This window comes from Cupressus sempervirens, chromosome 6 (assembly GCF_028749045.1).
Source record: "Cupressus sempervirens isolate cs-2001-9-10 chromosome 6, ASM2874904v1, whole genome shotgun sequence".
Taxonomy (NCBI): domain Eukaryota; kingdom Viridiplantae; phylum Streptophyta; class Pinopsida; order Cupressales; family Cupressaceae; genus Cupressus; species Cupressus sempervirens.
Genome location: NC_143123.1, coordinates 288,351,503 through 288,371,833, shown reverse-complemented (window position 1 = coordinate 288,371,833; position 20,331 = coordinate 288,351,503). Strand labels below are relative to the sequence as shown.

Below are 20,331 nucleotides of genomic sequence, written 5' to 3'. Positions count from 1 at the left end.
ACAATTTTTCAACGTAGATCTGCAGTTTGGAGCTACAAATGAGCAAGGGACGAACCTTAAGAGACTTTTAGATGTATAGGATCCTAGAAAGGTGAGGTAGGGGATAGTAACATGCTCCATTGTCAGTATAAACCCTTATTGCACTTGTCTAGGTAGTCCCTAAGGCTTAATTTATTACTCTGGTTATCAAATCCATTCGGGCTCATTTTAACTTCACTTAGAATGCTGTAGACCAATTGACATAATTCTTGTACTCTAAAGAGCATCAGTCCTCCCGGAAAACACAATCAAGGTGAAATGCTATTGTTCCTGATAAATGTTTCATTTTTCAATTTTAGGGTTTACAAGTGTATTGCTAACCTAATTCAGTCTCTCATAAATACGATGAGTTGCCAATGAAAAAGTAAATATATTTTATGGTAGGTATATTGATCACCATGAGGCAAAATCATTGTTTAATCAAAATCACTATTATAATCCTGATTACAAATACTGAAATACAAGTATAGTTACAATCACCATCATAATTATAAAACTGATTACAATGAAAGAGTGATCAGCTCTTCAAATAAGCATTTCAGCAAGGTACAACTGATGTGGATATATTAGTGCCAAGAGAGCTTTGTCAACAATCAAGGTACATGCAAATTCGACCACACAAGTTTGTTGCCTGAATAGAGAGAACCTATAGAAGGGTAGAAAGGATATTATCAAGGCAAAATGATAATCGATAGTTGTGTTATAAATATAGGAGAGGAATGCTCCTTATATAAGCAATTACAAGAACTTCCCATATAGGATATGATCAAGAATTAAAGATAGAACAAAAAAATACTAAACTAATTGGCTCACCAAACTAGAGATTTGCTAAGTAAACTAACTAAACAACTTAAATGACATTACTGACCATTATAAGCCAAACATCACAATATTTTAATAGCCTCTCTTAATGGTCATTCGACTGACTACCCTACAAAAGACTTGACATAATATGCAGGTCCTTTGGTTATAAATGCATAGAAGGTTACCTCCTTCAAATAGAATGCTCTAGGGCACGAGTATGCTTTTGAGAGCCTCCTTAATGGGACTTCTGGTCAGGCAAACACTTTCTACATAATTTTGGACACGATCAAGTTTACTACAATAATGCCATGTGACAGACCTTAGGCTCCTTGATGAATCTTTGCTTTGTCCTTTCTATAAGCAAACTTGCCTTGGCCTTTGTCTTTGTCCTTGGCAGTAAATACTTGTTTCACACTGTAGGAACCCCAACCAAATTTAACTTTACTACTATATTGCTCCCTGAAATTTTGCTTTTAAATCTTCAATTTTTGTGTTGTGCATTTCGTCAAACAGTTGTCATGAAAGCTCTATCTTGCTGTCTTTTATTTTCAAATTGTTTTTGCTTGTTTGGAATGGTTTGAAATGAAGTTTATATGCGTGCAAATGATTACTAAGATATCTAGGCAAAGAACTAAAATACAAATGCAATCCCTATTGACCTTTCAAAATGCTTACATATGATTTCTACATGTAAAATGTGCATCTACATCGAATGGACATTTTCACAAACACTTGCGTGAGAACTCATGCTGATTATGAGCAGTTTAGATATGAACGTTACATCAAACATTTGGTGAACTTTTTATTTTTTCATATCTAACTCTAACAATTTCTGATGGCAAGTACGATGCATAAGAATTTAATTAAGAAACTGATAAAGAAACCTGTAGCTGATCACATGAATTAAAATCATCCAATAATGACTCACCACCCACTGATTATGATCCAAAAGATGACGACACAGCTAGCAGACAAGGTTTGGAGACACCAAACAGAAGAACATACCCCAGTGTTTGCCAACACTGCCTCTAGTATCTATAACACAACCTCTAGATGACTGTCATTCCTCCATTCTCACCCACGGATATCAAAGAACTTCAAATGCAGGACCATAATATGATAGCAATCTGCAACAATCAAATGCCCATGTCCTCTGCAATAATTCTGGAATTCAATAAGGCTAGCAATAATGAATCTCTGCACACAATTAAATCAATCTTGGCCTCTGGATGAAGCCAAAGCTCTGACACACTTTGCTGCGTGGTTTCACCAGTTCAAAGTGCATAAAAATTCTGAAAGAATTCTCAATCCTTCAGACATTTGAAATCTGAAAACCCCTTGGCTCTTAAACTATTACAAGGTAATTGGTAAATACTTGCTTATTAATAACAGAGACCGAAAGGTCAATTTATACAAAAGGAAGAGACGATGTTTCCTTAGGGAACGATCGTAAAGAATAGAAACATTCTATTCCGGAGAAAGCAAAAAACGAAAGCAAACTAAAGCTAAAGATATTTACAAGATAACCATTAACTAATAATAGACATCTTATCTATTATTGTAATACCCTCCCTTAATGGTTAATCTAACACACCAAGCTGTCCTCTGAATTTGACAAACTTATTAGGACCAAGAGGCTTGGTGAGAATGTCTGCAGTCTGATCTGAGGTAGGAACATACTGCAGATCTATAGTCCCGTCTTCAACCAGCTGTCGTATGTAATGACAATGAACATCCACATGCTTGGTTCGTTCATGGAAGACTGGATTCCGTGCTAACTTGATAACGCCTTCGTTATCAACAAACAGAGTAGTCGGTCCTGCTGGTGACATCTGCATATCCCCAAGCATCCGACGAAGCCAGACAGCTTCACATCCTGCCTTAACAGTCCCTCTATATTCAGCCTCTGTAGAAGAGAGAGAAACTGCCTGCTGCTTCTTGCTGGTCCATGCGACTGCACCAGATCCCAAACTGAACACATATCCAGATGTTGACTTTTTATCATCAACAGAGCCTGCCCAATCTGAATCTGTGAACCCACTGAGTTTAGGATTAGAACTCCGAGAATACAGAAGTCCATAATCAGAAGTGCCTTTCACATAACAAAGCACACGCTTTGCTGCCATCCAATGATCAGCCTTAGGAGCTGTCATAAAGCGTGAAATATAGTTGACTGCGAAGCTGATATCAGGCCTAGTAGCAGATAGGTAGATGAGGCTGCCTACTAGTTGCCTATACGTAGTATCATCAACGGAAGGAGAATCAGACTTGGCTGATAACTTGAGACCTTTCTCCATAGGTGTAGATGTAGGTTTGCAATCCTGCATTCGGAATTTGTCTAACAAGGCTCTGGCATATTTGGACTGAGAGATGAATATACCAGAAGACTGTTGCCAAATTTCAACACCTAAGCAATAATGCATGAGCCCAAGGTCAGTCATATCAAAAGACTGGCATAAGTGTTGTTTGATTCCCTAAATCAAAGATGCCGAACTGCCAGTGATGATCAGATCATCCACATAGATAATCAGAAGGATGATGTCACTGTCAGTAGTCTTGATGTACAGATTTGAGTCTAAAGAACTCCTCTTGAAGCCTTGATCACTGAGGTACGTATCAATCTCAATGTACCATGCCCGAGGGGCCTACTTCAAACCATAGAGAGCTTTTACCAATCTGAGAACCTGATGGTCTTTACCAGCAACCTTGAAACCAGGAGGCTGCGTCATGTAGACCTCTTCATGGAGATCACCATTCAGGAAAGCACTCTTTACGTCCATCTGATGGACCTTCCAGCCAAACTGTGCTGCCATGGCTAGGACTAATCTGATGGTGCTCATCTTTGCAGTAGGAGCAAAGGTCTCCTCATAATCAATGCCCTGACGCTGAGAAAAGCCCTTTGCCACTAAACGAGCTTTGTACTTATCCAAAGTACCATCTGATTTGTATTTGATTTTGTAGACCCATTTGCAGCTAATGGGTTTCTTCCCTGGGGGAAGATCAGAAAGGACCCAAGTGTTGTTCTTCAGCGGGCTCTGGTGTTCAGATTGCATGGCCTGTTCCCACTCTGGAATTCCTTTAGCCTCGAAATATGTTTGAGGTTCAAACACACTGTGAATGTTGGCCATAAGAGCAAAGTTAACAGAATCTATAGTTTTGCTCTTTTTCCGAGTAGTTCTCCCATCAACGAGCTCATCATCATGAAGATCAGCAAGTGTCTTAGCCCACCACTTAGGTCGGAGAGGAGAATGACCAACAGTAGTACTAGGAGATGCTTGATCAGCAGGATCCTGATCAGAAGAATCTGGATTAAACTCAGGTGAAGCATCTTCAAAACGAGGTGATCCTGCAGGAGAAGCCGGAGGTGGCTGTACAGGTATCACTGGCAGGACTGGAGCTGTAGGAGCTATTGGAGCCCTCCCATCAGGTGGACCTAATGGAAGCCAAACTCCCAAATCATGAACCTGCATAGGCTGGTCTGCTGGATCAGGAACAGGAGAAACAGGCATGAATGGTCCTCGCTGCTCATCGAAGACTACATCGCGGCTGTATATGAGACGAGATGTCTCAACATCAATAAGGCGGTAGGCTTTGTGAAGACTGCTATATCCAGCAAGCATCAGTTTCTGACTCTTGGCATCCAACTTGGTGCGTGAAGCATCAGGGATCCAAACAAAAGCAAGAGAGCCAAAAACCTTCAGGTGACTGATTCTGGGCTTGCGACCTGACCAGGCCTCTTCCAGAGTTTTACCTTTGACCGCCACTGTGGGTGACCGGTTCAACAGATAAACTGCAGTGTTAACTGCTTCTGCCCAAAAACGCTTCGGAACATGTCTGTGTTCGAGCATGGAACGAGCCATCTCGGTGATTGTCCTGTTCCGACGTTCAACTACACTGTTTTGTTGTGGCGTGTGGGGTGTGGTGAACTGGCGTTGGATGCCATGTGTATCCAAGAAGCTGGAGAAAACATTAGAACAAAATTCCCCCCCATTGTCTGATCTAAGAGTAATAATAGATTTCCCAGACTCTTTTTCAACTAAGGGTTTAAACTTCTGAAATACAATAAATGCATCGGATTTCTTTTTAAGGAAATACACCCACATTTTTCTACTGAAATCATCTACAAACAACAGAAAATACCTGTACCCAAGAACAGAAGGAGTGGCCATAGGGCCGCAGATATCAGCATGAACAAGCTGAAGTACTTGAGAAGCTCGCCAAGAATCGCCACTGGGGAAAGGTGTGCGATGTTGCTTCCCAGCCTGACATGCGTCACAAACTCCAAGGTGTTGGGTTTGAATCTCTAGCAAACCAAGAACAAGCTCATCCCGAGCAAGTTGTGAGAGATAATGCACATTTAAGTGCCCATATCGTTGATGCCAAAGTGAGCTGATGGAAGATCGCCGAGCAGCCATAGCTAAGTCCTGAGAATCACCAGAATCAGTAAGTCTGAAAAGACCATGATCCTCAAGACCAACTGCAATAGTAGACTTAGTCGCCTGATCAGTGATGGTGCATTGATGTGAACTGAAGGTGACTGCCAAGTGTGGAGAATGTCGCAGCAACTGACTGACCGAGAGTAGATTTAGTTCCATCCCTGGAACGTAGTACACATCAAGGAATATGAGCTTCCTCCCAATAGACTGAATTTGAATGTTGCCTTTACCAACAACCGTGTACTCTTCTCCACCACCAAAGATAACAGAATCTGAATAAGGCTGGTAGTTAGTAAACCAGTCTCTGCGGTGAGTGAAATGTCAAGAGGCACCTGAATCAATGTACCAGGCAGATGACTGTACATGATCTGCGGGTCTTTTAGCCATGAAGGCATAAAAGGCAGATTCCACCTGCTCAGTGTGCTCTACACTGTTCGCTTTGGGTTGCGAACCTGATTGCTTAGACTAGGCAGCTAAGCGTTTCCGACATGGAACCTTCATGTGACCATACTTGTGGCAATAGTTGCATTGAATGTTCTTCTTTTTGGTACCATCGGATGCTAGAGCAGAAGACTTCTGCTGAGATGGTTGCTGAAACTTGCCCTTATCCTTCTGAAAGGATTTCGTAGCAAAGGCTTGCTCAGAGGTGGAATTGGAGCTGCTACCGAACTGTTGTTTCCACCAATCTTGCTGAAGTAGCAGGGTGCAGAGATCAGTGAACTTTAGATCAACACCAGTAGATGTGATGTTGAGAGTCTCGATAAAATGCTCATAGGAATTTGGTAAACTTCGAAGAGTGATTACCACAATATCCTCTTCCTCCATCTTGCGACCCATGGCAAGTAACTGATCACGGATTTCCTGAATCCGATTTAGGTGTGCCTGGAGCGAGGTGCGCTCATCCATGATAATAGAAAACAAAGTGTTTTTCAGAAAGAAGGCTCTGCTCTTGTCGGAAGTCTCATGAAGACCTTTTAGATGTGTCCAGATTTCGGCCGCTATCTTGCCGGATGGAATCTGAGAAAGCTGGTCATCAGCTACGGATAGTTTGAGAAGCATTACTGCCTCTCGATTGTTCAGATCCCATGTATCTTGATCAGGACCCGGAGAAGTCGGACGCTGCTTAACACCCAGAACAAGTTGATCGGTGTTTCGATATTCGAAGATTGCAATGATGCGTTGCTTCCAGGTTCCATAATTGCGACCATTGAATTTGGAATTATGCTCGAGCAGAATATTTGTCAGAGATGCCATGGCACGTTTTTCAATGAAAAACTGTGAAAATTTGTGAAGGCACGTTCTTCGAGGCAAAAATACGGAAGACCCAGAAGAATCAGAGAATGACCCAAAAGAGAGCTCGAAAAACCCAGAAGGAATCTGCTGTCGTTTTTTGAATCCGCTGGCTCAAAAATTGAGGCACAAAAATCGAGGCACCCAAAAAAAACGGACGACAACCCAGTTGAGCTCTCGAAAAACCCACCAAGAATCTGCAAACAAAAATTTTTTTCGACCCCAAAAATTAGGGTTTCGAAAAAAAACGGCCCTAGCTGAAAAAAGCTTGAAAAAACTTCAGATTTCTTGATGAAAAATGGTCGAATCTGGTTCCTAGAGCACGATGACAGACTGAGACGGCTAAGAGCATGAAGATTTGATATGGAAACATGCAGATTTTCACCCCAAAAACGCGAGTCTCCAAAAAATGGCCACGATTTCCATGCGATTTGCAGACCCGTAATTCGGGAATTTCTCCAAGCAGAAAAACCCTAGGTGGGTTTTGGAGAAATTAGCTGAAATAATTTTGGAAAAATTTAAACAAATAATTTCAAGAAGAAATTATAAATTTTTCCGAAAAAATTTAAGTATTTAGCTCTGATACCATATTACAAGGTAATTGGTAAATACTTGCTTATTAATAACAGAGACCGAAAGGTCAATTTATACAAAAGGAAGAGACGATGTTTCCTTAGGAAACGATCGTAAAGAATAGAAACATTCTATTCCAGAGAAAGCAAAAAACGAAAGCAAACTAAAGCTAAAGATATTTACAAGATAACCATTAACTAATAATAGACATCTTATCTATTATTGTAATATAAACAACAACACAATTCACCAAAAATCAAATGCGCATGAATGGATTTTGATTTCTCTCCAAGGATTCCCATGAATCTTGATTAGCAAGGCTCTTTAATGATTTTGATATATGCTTTTATAATAATGAGTTGACTTCGTAATATGTCATTAATAAAGTACATTTCAAATCACTAAGAATTACTTACTCATTACCTTCAACAAGGTCCCCACATTACTATAAAGTCAATTTATAATGATATAATATAACTTAAATTAAAATAATTAAACATCATTAAAGGCCATTAAAATATTAGTATCTCATAAAATAATTATTATTTTCATGAGCTGTCTGATCTAGGGAGTCGACCACTGCATCTTCTGTCCATACGACTACCATACTAACAATAGAAAGGACCCTTCTCTACCAATCCTAGACTTACTATAAACAATAAGTACATGAAAATGAGCCTAAACAAAGTCCAATTTGAGTTAAACAAAGACCTAATGGGAACATACTGAATTCTAAAGAAGGCAAGAACCCCATTAACTAAGCTTCTGCCTATGATATCCCCAAATGGGACTCTAAAAAACAACAATAAAATATGCAAACTAGGGCACAAGTCTGTTAACAAAAATGTGTACAACTAGGGCATAAATCTGGAAATGAACTTTGCATCAAAAGATTCTCATTACATCTCAGATTTTAGATCAAACATAAAACCATAAACATGAATTTCTGATTGCTATTATGACCAGAAATGATTACAAAATAACCCAGAATTTTCAGATATGTCTAATTTTCCCTAAATTTTCGGAGATACTGACATCAAAATAGACAGAATTAGGCACAAAGATACCTCAGATTTATTTATGCACTTGATCAAACCTAGCTGTCTAAAATGGCAAGCACTAGACTCCCAAAATGACTGTCAAATAGTATGTTAAAGTTGCTCCTTGCAAGTCTCAAAAAAACAAAAAAGGGATGATCTGCAACAGTTAATGTCCCAAATCTGAGTCTCCAACACTGATTTTGTCCGCTATTTGGCCTCCAAACCTGATCAATACTTGCAGCCTAGAATTCACAATGTGCTAGGGTTCCACAAACCAAAGTTCTTCCACCAATACACACTCTTCTGACTAGGGGCCCTTGTGCCTCACCGAAATCAGAGATACTTAAGGGCTTCAATCCTCAAGCCAAGTTGCAGCAACAATAAGAAGAAATCTTCATCACCCAAGTGAACTCTAAATGAGCCTCTTAGGGTTATATTACCTTCTAAAAACATGAATCAATCTCCGCCCTTCATATTCCACGTCTTAATCTAATGCTCCAAAATAAAAAAATAAAGTGTTCACTAATGAAACTTTTTGAAAGTGTTCACTACTACCTTAAGTTCACTTAAATTGCATCAAAAGACATGCATTCAACTTAAAGTCAGAATTTAGAACAAGCCAAATACTTCATTTCTTACCCACAACACACTAAAGAGTGTCCAACCAAATATACGTAGATCCCAAATTTGAAGTCGAGGCCTACCAAGAAGAATAACCCCAGACTTCTGCTGCACTAATTTGATCCCAATGTCACCATGTTGCTGATGGTGAAGTAGCTCGATGAAACCCATCCATCTAGTAGTGCTAACCCCGCGATCATCGGGATCCCAATATAAACGTAACTCACATCCATGAGAATATCTGGAATCATCTCCTACACTATAACCAATATTACACTTTATCAATTCCTCATCGGTGTGAAATTGATCTATACTATGAAGATGATGACTCCTAAGGGTGTCTATGTCACAACTACGATATACATCCTCCGCTAAACTGCCATGGATGTATTGACTCTGCAAGTAGTCTCCTCCAATTTGCACCTCCTAACTACATCAATTGAAGATGTTATACCCATCTCATAAAGGATAGTATAATCGTGGAGCCAATCCACATTGACACATAATCAAGTCCTCTACATGTAGATCAAAAGAAAATTGATGGGCACTCCTTACCATGTAGTTATGGTAAAAGGGTCTAATGTCAATCAAGGGCTCATCAATAACAACTCGAGAATCAAGAGGTGACTCCAATCTCTATCCTCGAACAATTGATTGGTTGGGGTCTCTAGTAACCCTCTTTGCAAAGCAATCACAAAATCTATGTGAGGAAGCATTGTAGTCAAAGTTTCTACAATTGCTCCCACTAAATGCTTAATGCCTTGAGAACCTTGGATGAGTAGCACATGTGACACCAAAGGGTCTCCCTTGAAACTTCAGTAGGTACTCAATAAACGTATTTGTGCAGTAGAAACAATATGAGGTAGGATCAACCTGTTCCTCTGCAACTTTCAATTGACTAATCTGATTCTGTGACATTACCTACTGTCAATCACCATCAGTTGCATGAGATGAAGTAACAAATTTGTTTCCAAGAGAGGAAACAAATCAACTTGAGAGGCATACTAATAACTAGATGATATTGTGCAAGTCCCCTTTGAAGATAATGAAATAGTGTCGGTAACTAACACACAACTCTCTAGAGAATCCACCATACATAAGAGCTATCAATAATCCATCCCTTATTTATCTTACAAAGTTTTGACCTCTCGAGAACCTAATACAAAAATGGCTCTCAAGTGCTCTCACCTAATGTACTCATCCCTTCAAAAACTAGTACACCAAAATCAGTGATGGATGTAGCCACATCGTCGCTACAAGTTGTGAATATCAAAGCATCACCAACTACCATTGTAAGAAGCTAAATTGTATTTGTAGCTAGTGAAGTTTGTGCTCGACTCAAATCCATAGTAACCTCATCTAACCATGATTGCAACTCCTGAAGAGCCAGTTGGGTGCTGTCCAATAACTCTCTAGTCGTCTTAAGCTCATAAGTGAGCTAATCTACTTCATCTTCCTTTCCCTTCAATGCACCCCCACTCGAGAAGATAGTCTCTTATAGCTAATAATTGTAAGTAATTATGTTCCATTATCTCAAAAACTTATCGAAGTGAATGGATGTCTACAATGGAAAGACCACTATCACCTTGGTCATCCAACATAGGAGTACCCAACTAGATATAGCTAACATTTGAAGAGCAACATCAAAATGCTCAGTGGTTGTGACAATTTGACCGTCACTCACCTTCAGTTGCCCAACCAAATGATGCCTTTGGAATTCATAACTTGTTTTTTAATTTAAAAAACTTGATTTTGCAAGTTAATTTCCTCATTTTATTCGATGGCAATGCTCAAATTTCCACAAACATTCCCAAAAATTTGAACTCAAAATCTCTTTATGCACATCAACTTGGATGCAAAATTCAATTCACATGCCTTCAATTTTGATCAAAATGCATATTGTGAGAGTGGAGCCCAAGTTTGCTTTTTCTAAGAAAAACTGCTCGCTCATCATTTTTATAAGTGTGCTCTTGCACAATTTCGATAATTGCACCTCAAATTTTGGTCTTCATTTTACCTTGCTTGACCCTTCAAATCGACACTTAACTCCACTTTTCTTGCATCTCGCTAGCCAGGGTGGACTCAGATTGTACTCCTCTTAAAAGACTTGAGATTTACTCTAGAGCTAGGCACATTAGACATGAAAGTTTGTAAATTACTACTAACTATTAAGCTACTTGCCGCTAAGGCAAAAAGAGGGGGTCTTCATTTGTAGTGGGGCAATGGTGTAAAAACCTCACAACATTTAGTCCCTACCTAGATAAATGTTCCCAAAGATTTCAAGGATAAATTTTGTCAAGGACTTAGGACCTTCGATCTATTCTCTTAAACCTTTCAAACAACCAAGAAATGCACTCAAAAAACGAAGAAACCACAAATTAAGCAAAGAGTCTTCATCCTTGATTACACGTTGTGAAAGTGTGTTCAGTCCTTCCTCCAGAATATTGAAAATCTCCTATGATCCTTTGTAGTTAGCTACACAAGACTTCCATATTTCAAAAACATCCTGGATAGAGCTTTGTTGCTAGTCAGGTGTCCATAGCCCTGATGAGGTTATTGCTATGATTTCATCACAGACATTGCTCTACTTGTGGTTTAGTTTGCGTTGAATAGTACTATTAGAGGTATTTGCGCTCCCAATACCAAGATGCCTTAAACTTTTTTTCTTTATTGTCTCATCTTTTAAATATCGTGGTCTAAGAGCTGAATTCAATATTAAGAATACCCACTACCCAAACCAACTCATTTTCCTATTATTCTGTTTCATAAGCAATGAAGCTCATAACGAGTTTGTAGGGATAAGTCTTGCCCCTTGACCTTGAATTGATCTTGGCCCTTCATTGTAATTGAACAACTATAAAAGGCCAAGGACTTCTTATTTGTAAAGAGTTAGAAGAGTTAGATTTTAGAGAAGTTAGCTAGTGTTAGAAGTAGAGTAGGAGAGGAGACTTGGTGAAATTGTTGCCATAATGCTATTTAAGTAATTGATTATTCATTGTTGGTCTTTATGGTGGATTACTTAATGTTGCTTTCAAGTGTTGCATGGTTTATTTGATCCCTCACGTAGATTAGATTATATTTCGTGTAAAGTAGAAGTAGATGAGTGAAAGATATTGCTGAATGGTGATCAATGGTAAAGCTAGTGTCCATGACTTTTGCTAGTCACTGATTGTAAGTAACAATGTAAGGTTAGTCTGGGCCTAAATTGTAAGTGTTTTTCTATTGGAGATGTTCATTTAGATTGCACCTTCACAAGGTATTGGGATGGATATTGACAATATGAAAACCACTCTCCTATGCTAGTTGATTTGGCGAAGCAAGGATTAGTTAGAGACTCATCCTATCATCAACATTATCTTACATTCTTAGAGTTAGATAGAATTTCTAAATCTTTTCTCTTTGCAAGTTGTTTGGTTGAATGTAATCGAAGAAGTTAAAATCAAGTTGATATCCATTGAATGAATAGAGTAAATCCCTTTGTATTAACCAACATATCACATAATAAAATGCAGTGAAAGTCCACAACAAGAAGGAACCTTGAGGTTGTCTCATTTGATCACACAATTCATCTACATTGTTTAGCATACAAGCATCCTTATTCATGAGAGAGTTGGAGATTTGGTGTTTCAACTTGATATACTAAATATTCGATTCTGTATGTCGTGGTTGAGCAATACCCACATCAACCAGGACCTAAGAAGAATCTTATTACACTTATATATGTGTATTTAGTCGCATTCAATGTAAGTTTTATGTTCATTGTTTGGAATTTCTAAGTGGGAATAGGAGTGAGTTTTGATACTTCAAAATTCTTTTCGAAGTCACAACATTACATCGAAAGGAAACTAAGCTAATAAGAGAATCTGGAAACTAGATTACTATCAAGGAACTGCAACTTGAAACCTAACGGTTATAAACTGTAGGTGTTTAGTTTTTTTGTGATTCTCATCAACAATTTGGGTAGTCTTTTGGTTTGTGTTTACAGTTGCATTTTGTTAAGGGTTATTTTATCAATAGAAAGAATGTTTGTATACATTTAAATAATTCATTGTATCTTGATTCTTGCATTGATTTTTTTTCTTCTCATCATGATTGGAACATACTCCATATATGTTCTCTTATTGAAATTTGTAAAAATGGGGTATTTATTTTCTTCTTGCTAATATGGGTTGTATTTACACTCCTTATTACTTACAAGTGTTTATTTTGATGTATATGCCTTTCCTTCTTTTTCAATTGTTCCAAAAAATTGATGATTCAATATAGAGGTTGGAAAGCAATCTTGAAAGAATCAGTCACCTAAAAGGCTAGATGCTTAGATTAAATACAAGAGTGATGAAAGCTTTTTCTTTTATGCAATTCCCAGTTTATGTTCTAGTTGAATGTTTTATAAGATTCATGTACTGATGTGTTTCGGCTACAATTAATATCTTGGCATACTTATTCATTTATTGAGATATTGCGTTTTTAAGGTGCTGAATCAAATAGTGTATGAGCTGCCTGCGGAGCATCCACTAGCTGACACAAGGCCTCTTCGTGAGCCTCTTGGGCATACACCTCCTCAGGTAAAAGAAGTTTATTTTTGCAAATGCATAGGAGCAACCACTGATCAAAGCAAAAAGCTATTCTTCTGTGTTATTTTCTTATTGCTTCTGCAGTATAATGTTAGAATCTTATGATGACTAATTAATCTTCAATGTAGAGATACATGCATTGGTCCTTTGATGCATGATAGCAAAAGGATAAAAAATGAAAACCTCATAAATCTTCTTATAGCTTTGGTTGGTGGGGAACACTGCATTACATCAATTTATGTAATGTTTACACAATGAAGGCTTCGCATTTTTGCCTGCTATTCAACAAAAGATTGCTCGCCTAAGATGGTTTGTTGAAACAACTAAAATCATTGCAACTTTCTGGTTTAAGGTGTAAATCATAATTACCAATACAAGTTTGTAAGTGTTGTTAAATTAATATGTTAGATTTGAACTGTCATAACCACTTCCCAGGTGATCTGAAAATGGATAAATTATGTTGGTTTGGAGAACTGACAACCCCACTAAGTAGTTCCCTCAATACTTCGTAATGAATTCATTTTAATAAAGATTCATTTCCTGAGGAATTTGATCGATAATCAGTTTACAGAAAAAGTGCGCACAAGACATCAATCTGAATCAGACACAGAAGAGACTTATAATCAGTTTAAATTAAGGCCATATCTGACAAGTTTGAGTGCAGCCAAAACCGTCAATAAAGGGACAGAATATAGTACATATGCTAACCACAGCAAACGCATGCATATCTGAAGTAATGAATGAATGAATGAAAGATTTTTAATGACGTCCATGAGGCCATAAGCCTAAGGGACCCGCATAGAACTCCTAGTCAGTTTCATTCGATTTCTCCACCCTGTCTCTTTTGTCGTGAATCTGCATAAGTAAAATGGCCCCTTTGAGGAGTCTTGGTCCTTCGAAAAGGTCATTTATGTTGTTCACTTTTAACGTTTCTTTGTGTTGGTTGCGAATGTCTTCGTATGTTGTACAATCCATTAGATAGTGCCACTCTGTTTCCACCACACCCTCATTAAAAAATCTACAAATTCTGTCCTCCCACTCTTCCTTAGGGACCTTCCATCTACCGGTTTCACATCTCAAACGGTGGGAACTGGATCTCAGTTGAACGATTAGGATTCTTGCCTTTCCTTTGATCTTTGCTCCTAAATATTCTTTGTCGTCATGTTCACATGTGGGATTAAATTCTTTGACATAATAGGCTTTTTTTCTACCTAACTGATTTGCCCACATGACAGATTTGAATTTTTCTGCCACCCACTTTTTTATTTCAGAATTGTTTTCTGGTCATTCTTGGTAGTCAATGTTCCACTTATTGAACCATTTATCGTTTTGTTTCTTCCATGTCTTTTTCTGACGAGCCAGTTCTTCGTCAACCACCCCACTAGGCCAGCGATGTGCATTCATTTTACTCACCTTCTTTAGATAGCTCAACAATCTGACAATTGCCGAGGCCTCCACTGGGAACATGTTCGCCTCCGCTAAAATAATCTCATATGGGACTGTGGATTTGATTTTGAGATTAGTTGTAATGAAGTGTTTTTGAATCCTTTCAATTTGTTGCCACTTATGGTTTGATACGCTGCTTCTCCATACCTCGCTGCCATATAAAATAACTGGTATCACCAGCGACCCAAAGAGGGTTTTCTTAGTCTTCCAGTCCTATAACTCTGCTGTCCTACACCTGTTTTGAAGAAGATAAGATACCTTCCATCCCCCTTGTATCCTTTTTGATCTACGTGTTTCTCAACTGAGCCGCTAATGAAAATCTATCCCCAAATACTTGTATTCTTCTACAACTTCTAGTGCTTTGTCATTAAATATGAAAGTGCATTGTTGTTTTCTCTTCCTCAAGGAGAAGACCATGATCTTGGTCTTAGAAGTGTTGACCTCCATCCCTACCTCCATGCAAAAGGTTTTTAAGTTCTTCAAATGTTCTCTCAGCCCTTGTGCTGTTTTAGCAATGAGAATGAGGTCATCAGCATATAAAAGCAATCTGATCACATAATCAGCCAGCTGAATTCCCTCTCCATTGGTTTTGTTTAGCCACTCCTCTAACTTGTCAATATAGAGGCCAAACAAGATAGGTGACAACGGACATCCCTGTTTGACCCCTATGTCATTGCCAAAGCATTCTGACATGCCCACTTTGGTTCTGATTTTCGCTTTAACCTATTCGTAAAGTTTATAAACAACAGCTTTATATTCTGTTGGGACCTCTAATTCTTCCATCCTATTCCATAACTTATCCCTAGGGACAGTGTCGAAAGCTTTCTTAAAGTCAACAAAGCAACAAAAAGCCTCGTCCCCCTATTTATCCCACGTTTTTTCTATGAGGAACCTTAGGGTAATGCAGTGATCAATGGTAGAATGTTTTGGTCTGAAACCCGCCTATCCCATAGCTCTTTTCCCTTCTTTTTCCGCCCATCCACTGATTCTCTGCTTTACCATACTTTTGTAGAGTTTGCTTAATAATGGGTTTATCATGATGGTGCGGTAGTTGGAAGGGTAGTAAGAAATAGCTGTGGGCAAGATGGAGATTCGGCATTCTAGCTTAACTCTTAGGCTTTTGTGAGTGTGAACACTTATGGAACTGCTCTTACAGTCAATTCATCTATATTAGCTACTTTGAATCTTGTAGGATGGGTTCCTTCAGCTGTATGGATTGCCTTTTGTAACAGTCTTTTAGGAGCTGAAGTGTAGTTGTAAAGGCTAGGGAGTAACAATAATTGTTATGTAGGTGCTTGGGCATCACATTCATCTTGTAAGGTGTCCATGGAGGGCTCAAGTTGGCATTATAACTTGTATCCAGCAAATGAGATAGTGGCTAGAGGAAGTCTAAGCTGTCTTCTGGATTTTCACCTATATTGAGTTTTTGTAGTTCAATTTTGGTGTTTTCTTTCCTTTTTCTTGCTATTTATATTGTTAAAATCCTTAGTTGTGCTGTTTTGTAGTGAGCAACATCATTTTTAGGACTCTTGGGACTTTTTATTGCTAGTTATTTTCTAAGCCATTAACTAGATCTGTTAAGGCTTTATTGGGGCTGCAATGATTTGTGTTGATAAAATGCATGGAATATCCATCCTTTATAGATCAGCAGATGTCATTTGAAACTGATGAATCTCATTTTTTGTGGCCAAACCGTGATTATTGCCTCAAAATCTGCATAGAGTCAGCAAATTTGGCTTCATCTTGGCCCAAAATGTTGCAAAGTGCACTTATAATTTCATTTAGTGTTCACTGATTAGGTACATGTAACCATCAGACCAATAACTGGGTACGAAACCACACTACCTTATGCCAGATTTGTGGGCAGTGCCAGTTCTTAACGTGGATTGATTTTTTCAGTAAAAAAACACACGAAACCTGAAGTGTAGTTTTGTAGAATTTGGAACATGGTTTAATGTTGTAAAGTTCTAGATTGTATTGAAGACAAGATAAGAGATAACTATCCGTGTTGGCCACTACACAATGACTAAAAAGCAAGTTAACTAATTATATCCCCCAAGTCCATTAAATCTTTTATTGGTGTCTATTATGATAAATTGATATTGTTATTAATAGAGGAGATGAAAGCTCTTTATACAGATTCACAAAGATGATATTTTGAAAAGAAACAATTGTGAACTACAGATGAAAATAGAAACTACCTAATAAATTAAAGGTTAACTAAGATGACCTTTAAAGAAACATTATAATATTCTAATACCCTCCCTTTCTGGTCATTGTCTAACTGTGGTCTTTTGATCACAAATTCTCCGAAACATTCTATTGCTGTTGAGACCCTCCTTAGATTATATTCAAATTCTTTGAAATCATATTAGAAGGTACATCATGAGACCATCCCCAAAAAAAGAATTAGAGAAGGGTGCCCCCCTCTCAGAATCAACAAAACATTTGATCAAAAATCACAACACACCCAACCCGATGTTGGATTACGAAGCTGCTCTTCCTTGGAGATAAAGACAAACAATGAAAACAACTAGCACAATTTTGAGGAAAATGACAAACCCTCCAAACTTTGCGGATGAGCATGATGCCCCAAAACAGAGTGCAAGATACTATGGTTTGAACTTTACAAAGTATCCATTTCGACGGGAAAGACTAACAAAATCCAACACAATCTTTGAGGGGAAAATTGATCAAAACCCAATGTGATTTTTGAGGTGAAAAATCAATCAAAACCAAACATAATCCAAGACACAAATAATAGATTACAAAACTTCTTTTTTAAGAAAAACGGTAAAACCCAAGATAAAATTTTTGAGGAAGAAATAATAATTAAAGCCCATCATAATTTTTTTAAGGGAAAAACAAAAAATGAAAAACCTGCTAGAGAATTTGAGGAAAAAATTACAAATCCACCATATAATATTTGAGGAAAAAATTATAAATCCAATAGATAATTTTTGAGGAAAAAATCATTAAAACCCAATGTAAAACCTTCATGTGGCAAAACACGGGACTTCGCATGGTAAAACAACACATGCAAGAACATGCAACTCATAAAAAATGCGCAAGCAACGTGCAAGTACATGCAACTATTGAAAATCAGAAGCTTTTGCTCAAGCCAAGAAATCGCGCAATCAAAACCCTCGACCATGCTTGTGATTTTCAGCAAAAATCTTCGAAGATGGACCACATTTCTTTTCATAAAATACCTTCAATGATTTTCATTTGAAAAATAAATATCTGAAAAAATTCTAGATCAAAAGAGGCTCCTATTTTTTTTGAAAAATTCGCCAAAGTTTATGAAATCCCATCAACCAGCTCTAATACCGTGTTATAGTAAATTGATGTTGTTATTATTAAACAAAGGAGATGAAAACTCATATAGATTTACATAGATGATGTTTTTAAAAGAAACAGTTGTGAACTAAAGACGAAAATAGAAATCACCTAGTAAACTAAAGATCAACAAAGATGTCTTCGAAAGAAAAAATATAATATTTTTGTAGTATCAATGTGGTCCATTAGCAGCTCTTATGAGTAATGCAAAGATTTTCAAAGATTTATCACAAAAAAAACACAAGTTATAGGAAATTCAAACCTTTTGTAAATATTATGTAATTTCCTTTAATGCAACCCACTTACATCAAACAATTTGAAAATTCTAATAAAATTGACCGTCTATTACTAAGCACAACAACTGGAGTTTTTGCAAAGAACATAAATAAAAAGCTCTTACATACCAGATCACACCACTATTAAAATGAATCCCATTGTTTTTTATAATTTTATGAATTATTTAGTGATGACAAACTGGGCGCATGCATTGTGATACCTTTGCTGATAGTCTGTTAACAGCAGACTGTGATTTCAATACAAGCTGGGATTTACCCTCGTAATTTGATTGCTAAATGATACCTTGATATTCTGAAGATGAATGTTCTGATTTTGGCTCAAGATTGAGCTACATCTGTCACAAACACTGCTGCAGCCTCCTCTATACTCAGTGATTAAATGAGAAAACATTTGCTAAGTCTCGGGGTTGCATCCAAGCATTGAATCTCCAGGGTTTGTGTCCCAAGAAGGTTTCTTGGGAAAGAAACTTGCAGAGATAAAATAAAAATCAGCATCATAGCATAATGAATGAGCCTCAGACCCTAATTGATCTTTTCATAAACTACTCCAACTAAAAAACTTTACATCTTATTTTGTCCTTTGAACTTAGGCATAAATGAATACTCACTTTATATTAATTATATCTCTACCACGGCAGTACTAGGTGAAATAATGTTATAACTCTAAGTCACAACTTAAGTGTGGCACCAAAATTAAATATAATGAATAATTAGATATATTGGAAATAACTTCAGCTTTTTGGGCTACTTTTTAATTATTCTTTCTTTCCCTTATTATTTATCAATTTTCTAGTCTTAGGGAATGGAAAAGGTTAAATACCTACTAGCAAGGGAACATTATAGTCCATCAACATTTTAAGCATTTTATTTGTTATGCTGTGAAATGAAACTGTAGTGGCAGCAAGGGGTGGTGTGTAAGGGCATGAGTGTGCTAACAAAAACTATCACATACAAAAATAGTAAAAACTAAAACATAGGCAACATAAGTTAGTAAAAAAATTTGAAACTATAAAATAGCTGTTCTGGAAATAAATATACAACTCTTAAGTGAATAGAAATAAAATAAAATAATTCTTATATAGTTCTAAACTAAACTACCATACACATCTTCAGAAAAATCAATGATATTATTTATGAAGGCCTTGTAATGCTTTAGTTAAAAAAGTAAATAATAAGTGCTTAAATAATGATATCACTTGGCATAATTTACACAGGTGTTTCTAAGGATAAGTATGCTAGTGCATTGCAGATAGAAAGCATTTGTTCATTGACAACCTAGATAAATTCATTCTGCGATTGTTAACATATTTTTATGAGTATGAAAATTATATGATGCTGAGAGTAAGATGTGGGAATAGTAAATGGGACAATTTGATTTTAGGAAGATTCGATCTTGACAATGTCATAACAAAAGGGGTAGGAAATGGGGCTGGTGGTCATCATGTTGGAAGAGATGGGCTGTAAATGGCACAGTGATGCTGAAATATGATTGGATAATGTAGCTTGGCATATGTTCTGGCAAATGGATCTAAAATACAGAATTTGTTTAAGTATTCATTCCCTTCTAGGGCTTTATAAATACATAAGTTGTTTAAGCTGTTATTCCCTTCTAGGGCTTTATAAATGTGCATTGTGTTATGGTTTCAGGTTTGATGATATTTGGTGAACCCCCCCATGCTTGGTTCATCTCTCTCTTCCATCGATTGTGCTCTGAGTACCATTGACCTAAATTAGTTATTCTTGGATATTAATAATATGTCACCTTTCTTTCTTTGAGCATCCTAAATCAACCATAACTAGAAGTTGTGCTCCCTTCTGTTAAATGCTTATAAAGAAGTAATTATCCACATCTCTGAATGCTATTGTTTTTATT

At 37.3% G+C, this 20,331-nt stretch overlaps 1 protein-coding gene across 4 annotated transcripts in view; it reads left to right on the top strand.

Moving 5' to 3' along the window:
- The window catches only part of LOC149552343 (uncharacterized), a 61,102-nt gene that overhangs the window by 25,949 nt on the left and 14,822 nt on the right, over positions 1–20,331 (top strand). For all 4 annotated transcript variants that reach the window (XM_089787876.1, XM_089787879.1, XM_089787877.1 and 1 more), the window contains exon 4: positions 13,276–13,368. In XM_089787876.1, coding sequence (XP_089644002.1) covers positions 13,276–13,368 — 93 coding nt within the window. The remainder of the gene's footprint in view (positions 1–13,275; positions 13,369–20,331) is intronic.